This window comes from Carettochelys insculpta, chromosome 1 (assembly GCF_033958435.1).
Source record: "Carettochelys insculpta isolate YL-2023 chromosome 1, ASM3395843v1, whole genome shotgun sequence".
Lineage (NCBI taxonomy): Eukaryota > Metazoa > Chordata > Testudines > Carettochelyidae > Carettochelys > Carettochelys insculpta.
Genome location: NC_134137.1, coordinates 7,020,125 through 7,025,316, shown reverse-complemented (window position 1 = coordinate 7,025,316; position 5,192 = coordinate 7,020,125). Strand labels below are relative to the sequence as shown.

Here is a 5,192-nt window from a genome sequence, read left to right as displayed (position 1 = left end):
AAACCTTCACACCCTGATCCTCACACATCCCAGGGCTTTCTCCCTTCACTGGTTTCAGCCCACACACTGCTCTGGTGGTTTCCATACTCCCTCTGGGTTTAGATGACAAGAGTCTTCTCCCCAGCTTCTGCCCTTTACTAAGGTTCATGGCCACCTGTTCTTAGTCCAGCCTGCAAGGCACAGCTGCATGGTGACACCATTCTGCACTGGGCCCTCTGTCCATGGCCCCACATTGCTTTCCCCAGCTGCTCATCAGGATCGGATGATATGGTACTGGTGGTGGGCTTGAGCCTTTGCTCCCCACTGGTGCAACTGACAGATACTACTCCAAATCTTTGCTCTGGTCTGCTCTGGCTCTGGTTCCAGCTCCGTCTCTGGTTCCAGCTCCGGCTCCCCAGCTTTGCCTCAGCAGTGCTACTTTCTTTCCGGGCCACCTCACGTTCTCCGAGCTCAAGGCTGCTTCTCTAGCTCCAACCTAGCTTCAGCTTCCAGGCTTCTTCTCTGGTTTCTTTGGGTTTGGGGTTGTCAGATTTCCACTGCATTAATGACCCAATGTCACTTTAAAACGAGCCTAACAGGAACTCTATCTGTTTCTGAAACAAAGTATGTTCAACATCTTTATTGATTACCTGGGAGCGGGATTAGATTGTACCCTCAGCAAGTCCATGGATGACACGAAGCTAGGGGAAGAGGTAGATATGTTGGAGGGTCGAGATAGGATCCACAGTGACCTGGATAAATTGGAGGATTGGGCCAAAAGACATGTGACGCAGTTTAACAAGAAGTGTAGTCCTACACTTCGGATGGAAGGATCCCAAGCACTGTTATAGATTGGGGTCTGACTGGCTAAGCAGCAGTACAATGGAAAGGGACCTAGGGGTTATGATGGGTGAAAGGCTGGATATGAATAAACAATGTGCCCTTCTAGCCAAGAAAGCCAATGGCATATTGGGCTGCATTAGGTGGAACATTTTGAGCAGATCTACAGAAGTTGTTGTTCCCCTCTATTGGACGCTGGTGTGACCATATCTGGAGAACTGTGTCCAGTTTTGTGCACCCCAGTATAAAAAGGATGTGGATGTGCTGGAGCAGATTCAGCAGAGGGCAAACAACGATTAAGGGGCTGGAGCACATGACCTACGAGGAGAGGTTAAGGGACTTGGGCTTATTTGGTTTGCAGAAGAAAAGACTGAGAGATGATTTAACACCAGCCTTCAACTTCATGAAGGGGAGCTCTAAAGAGGATGGAGAGAAACCGTTCTCGGTGGTGACAGAGGGCAAAACAAGGATTAGTGGTCTGAAGTTATAGAAGGAGAGGAGTAGGTTGGATATTAGGCAAAAACTACTTCACCAGCACGGTGGTGAAGCACTGGAATGTGTTGCCTACAGAGATGGTGGAATCTCCATTCCTAGAGGCTTTTAAGTCCTGACTTGAAAAAGTCCTGGCTGAGATGACTTAGTTGGCCTTGATCCTGCTTGAAGCAGGGGGCTGGACTAGATGGCCTCCTGAGGTCCCTTCCAGTCATATGATTCTATGATTCTAAAATATTTTTTTTATCAACAGAGTTTCCCAAAATGTATGCATGAGAAAAAACAAAAATGCCTTTATCATATTATTTATTTGTAATTGCATTCAATGACTGTAATCAGTGTTGATTGTTGTGCGTGATGTTGATTTTTTACTGTTTTTTTTTTAAGAAAACATTTTATCCTTGTTGGCTTTACCACAAGAGGCTTACTTCTGCTGGTGACCAGACATCTCTGCAGTGAGATATGCAATCATTTGTTTTTTTGTTGATGCAAACTATTCACAGAAGAGCTTGTTTCATTCCATATAAGCCTTAACAAGAACTATATGTCCTAAAAGTTCCACTTGTGTCCTGCTACACCGCTTTGTTTTTATCAAGTTCATTTGACAAAAGAGGCTTTTGTTTTGTTTTTTCCATCTGCAGCATTGCTAAATGTAAGCAACAGCATTGAATGCCAAGATCAATAAAATCTCCGTACTGCATCTGTATTTTCAAGAACTTGCACTTCAAACTTCTCTACTTGATTGTCCTGATTTGGAACCAGTGAACCACAGGTAAAACTCTCCCCTGTTGCCTCCACAAAAAAAACCAAGTGGGATGTCAGTCAATCTAGGATTTGAAGGACTTGAGCGTATTAGGGGAAAAAAAAAGAATTACTTGAACACCTGCTGGCAATCGCAGTTTCACCTGTTTCACAAACTTCAAGGTGAAAACTCAACAACAATGGGAAAGGTTACCATACATTTTGAAAGTACCATGTGAAAAGCAACTCTAAAAATCAGCTGTGCAATGTGCTAAGATATTGGAATACAAAATGATGTCTTATTTTAACACAGCAGTTTGGTTCTCAAACAGACAAGCTGCGTCTACACGTGCACGCTACTTCGAAGTAGCGGCAGTAACTTCGAAATAGCGCCCGTCACGTCTACACGTGTTGGGCGCTATTTCGAAGTTGAAATCGACGTTAGGCGGCGAGACGTTGAAGTCGCTAACCCCATGAGGGGATGGGAATAGCGCCCTACTTCGATGTTCAACATCGAAGTAGGGACGTGTAGACGATCCGCGTCCCGCAACATCGAAATAGCAGGGTCCTCCATGGCGGCCATCAGCTGGGGGGTTGAGAGATACTCTCTCTCCAGCCCTTGCGGGGCTCTGTGGTCACCGTGGGCAGCAGCCCTTAGCCCAGGGCTTCTGGCTGCTGCTGCTGCAGCTGGGGGTCCGTGCTGCATATACAGGGTCTGCAACTAGTTGTTGGCTCTGTGTATCTTGCACTGTTTAATGAAAGTGTGTCTGGGAGGGGCCCTTTAAGGGAGCGACTTGCTGTTGAGTCCGCCCCGTGACCCTGTCTGCAGCTGTGCCTGGCTCCCTTATTTCGATGTGTGCTACTTTGGCGTGTAGACGTTCCCTCGCTGCGCCTATTTCGATGTTGGCCTGAGCAACGTCGAAGTTGAACATCGACGTTGCCGGCCCTGGAGGACGTGTAGACGTTATTCATCGAAATAGCCTATTTCGATGTTGGCTGCACGTGTAGACGTAGCCACAGTTTCATAACTCTTAGCAGTAAGCTCTGGTAGAACATTTTCAATTCCTGTAGGAGCTTTGCTGTAGTAGCACTAGCTGATGGAAATTTTTAGTTTATCCTCCAGTCCTCCTGAAGGAATGACAGAAACATCAGGTAAATTTTGCTCCTGCGTCTCTATCCAAATCACAAACAAAGTCATTGTTGAACAGCAAGATTTCTTTCTTTGGTGTGGATATCTGAAAATGGAACTCTGCTTTATCAAACTGATCAAGAACCTTCTTCAGACAGGGACTGGTGGTCTGGGAATCAAGGAAAGGCCAAGTAACTGGAAATGTAGATATGAGGGCTGAGGGATGATGCTGAAAGAGATTTTGGTGATGGTGAAAAAGAGAGAATTTAGCCACAGAGGGAGGTGGAATGATAAAATGTTAGCTATGAGGAATTTCTCAGAAACTGGTAACTTCTCCAATGCTGAGCAGAACCAAACTGTGACTTAACACCCTTCAATAGCAAAGAGATTTCCTATCCCTCTCACATCACACAGATTTCAAGTAATTGGCCATGGACAATCCCGCTCTGCAGATGTATTTTCCTACATGATCACAAAGCTCTTTGGTTTTCACCCCATAAATGATGGGATTGAGCATGGGGGGAAGGAGGACATACAGGTTGGCAAAGATGATGTGAACATAGGGAGCAATGCCTTGACCGAACCGTTGTGTCAGGTTGGAGAAGAGGAAGGGCGAATAAGACGTCAGCATCACACAGACATGGGCTGTGCAAGTGCTGAGGGCTTTCTGGTGGGCTCTCTTGGAGGAAATTCTGAGGACGGCCCTGATGATCAGACCATACGACACAGCAATGAGTGTCAGATCTAACCCGATAACTACAAAGGCTATCACCAAACCATATGCCCTGTTGACTGTGATGTCCCCACACGATATCTTTGCCACAGCCATGTGGTCACAATAAGTGTGGGGGATAATGTGGTTGTCACAGAAGGGCAGCCTGGTCAGGAGCAGGGGCATGGGCAGAATGAAGAGCACAGCTCTTATCAAGCCTAGAAGACCTAGCTGAGCTATTCGGGCATTGGTGAGGATGGTGACATACCTCAGGGGGTTGCATATGGCAACATAGCGATCGAAGGCCATTGTCACAAGGACAGCTGAGTGCATCACAGAAGCCAGGTGAAGGAAGAACGTCTGGGTGAGGCAGCCACCCAGAGTAATGTATTTCAAGTTGAACCAAAATATGCACAGTGCCTTTGGCACGACAGAGGTAGACATACCAATGTCTGTGAGCGCCAGCAGGCAGAGCAGCAGGTACATCGGCTTGTGCAGTGTCTGCTCTTTGCCTACAACAAACAGAACTGTGAAATTTCCCAACAGGCAGATAATGTAAAATGTAGAAAAAGGGATGGAAATCCAGATGTGAGTAGCTTCCAGACCAGGGACACCCATTAGGATGAATGTGGAAGGGCCAGATGGGGTGAGGCTGAAATTTCTCATGAGGTGGATGATTCATGAATCAGGCTTGAAAATGCTCCAGGTGCTGAGAAGGGAGAAAAGAACACTGAGGTAGGTTACACACTTTATAACAAAGAGTATGGTACATACTTTATAGATATTCACAATCCGGAGATCAGGTGGGCGGTGACGTGGCAACATTTCCTGATAGAACTGAATTAATTAGGTTGTAACCAAGTTTAGAGACATCAGGCAGCTAACCATGCCAGGTAAATTGGCAACATGATGGCAGATAATCTTTGATATCATTAACAGCAACCTGTCTGCCCTTTGGGAGGACAACTTGAACTTCTCAATTATCTTAAAGGGTTATCATCTGTCTTAACTCATTAACTGTCTGAAATCTGGGTATCAGGGTACATCGCTCCATGGATCCCTGCTCACAGTGTAAGCACAAAGTGCAATTTAGCATCATACAGCTGTGAAGAACATGGATGCAGTGTCACAGTGAGGTTGTGAGGAGAATAGGAACCCATGGTCCAACTAGTCCAGCATTCTGTTTTCTGACTGTGGCCATTGCCAGGTTCCTCAGAGAGAAAGAAGAGAACAGGGCTGTTATCCAGGGATCCATCTCCAGCTGTATATTCCCATAATCTGGCACTCAGTGGATGGGGC

General features: G+C 46.2%; 1 protein-coding gene across 1 annotated transcript; it reads right to left on the bottom strand.

The window, feature by feature from the left end:
* Positions 1-3,587: 3,587 nt before the first annotated feature.
* On the bottom strand, positions 3,588-4,559 carry LOC142007638 (olfactory receptor 52E2-like). Its single transcript, XM_074984325.1, has one exon. The coding sequence runs from the start codon at positions 4,557-4,559 to the stop codon at positions 3,588-3,590; it is 972 nt and encodes a 323-aa protein (XP_074840426.1).
* Between the last annotated feature and the right edge of the window lie 633 nt (positions 4,560-5,192).

What these genes read in the sequence shown, in the direction of transcription:
- LOC142007638 (XM_074984325.1), bottom strand. Translation starts at nt 4,559, where the DNA reads ATGAGAAATTTCAGCCTCACCCCATCTGGCCCTTCCACATTCATCCTA.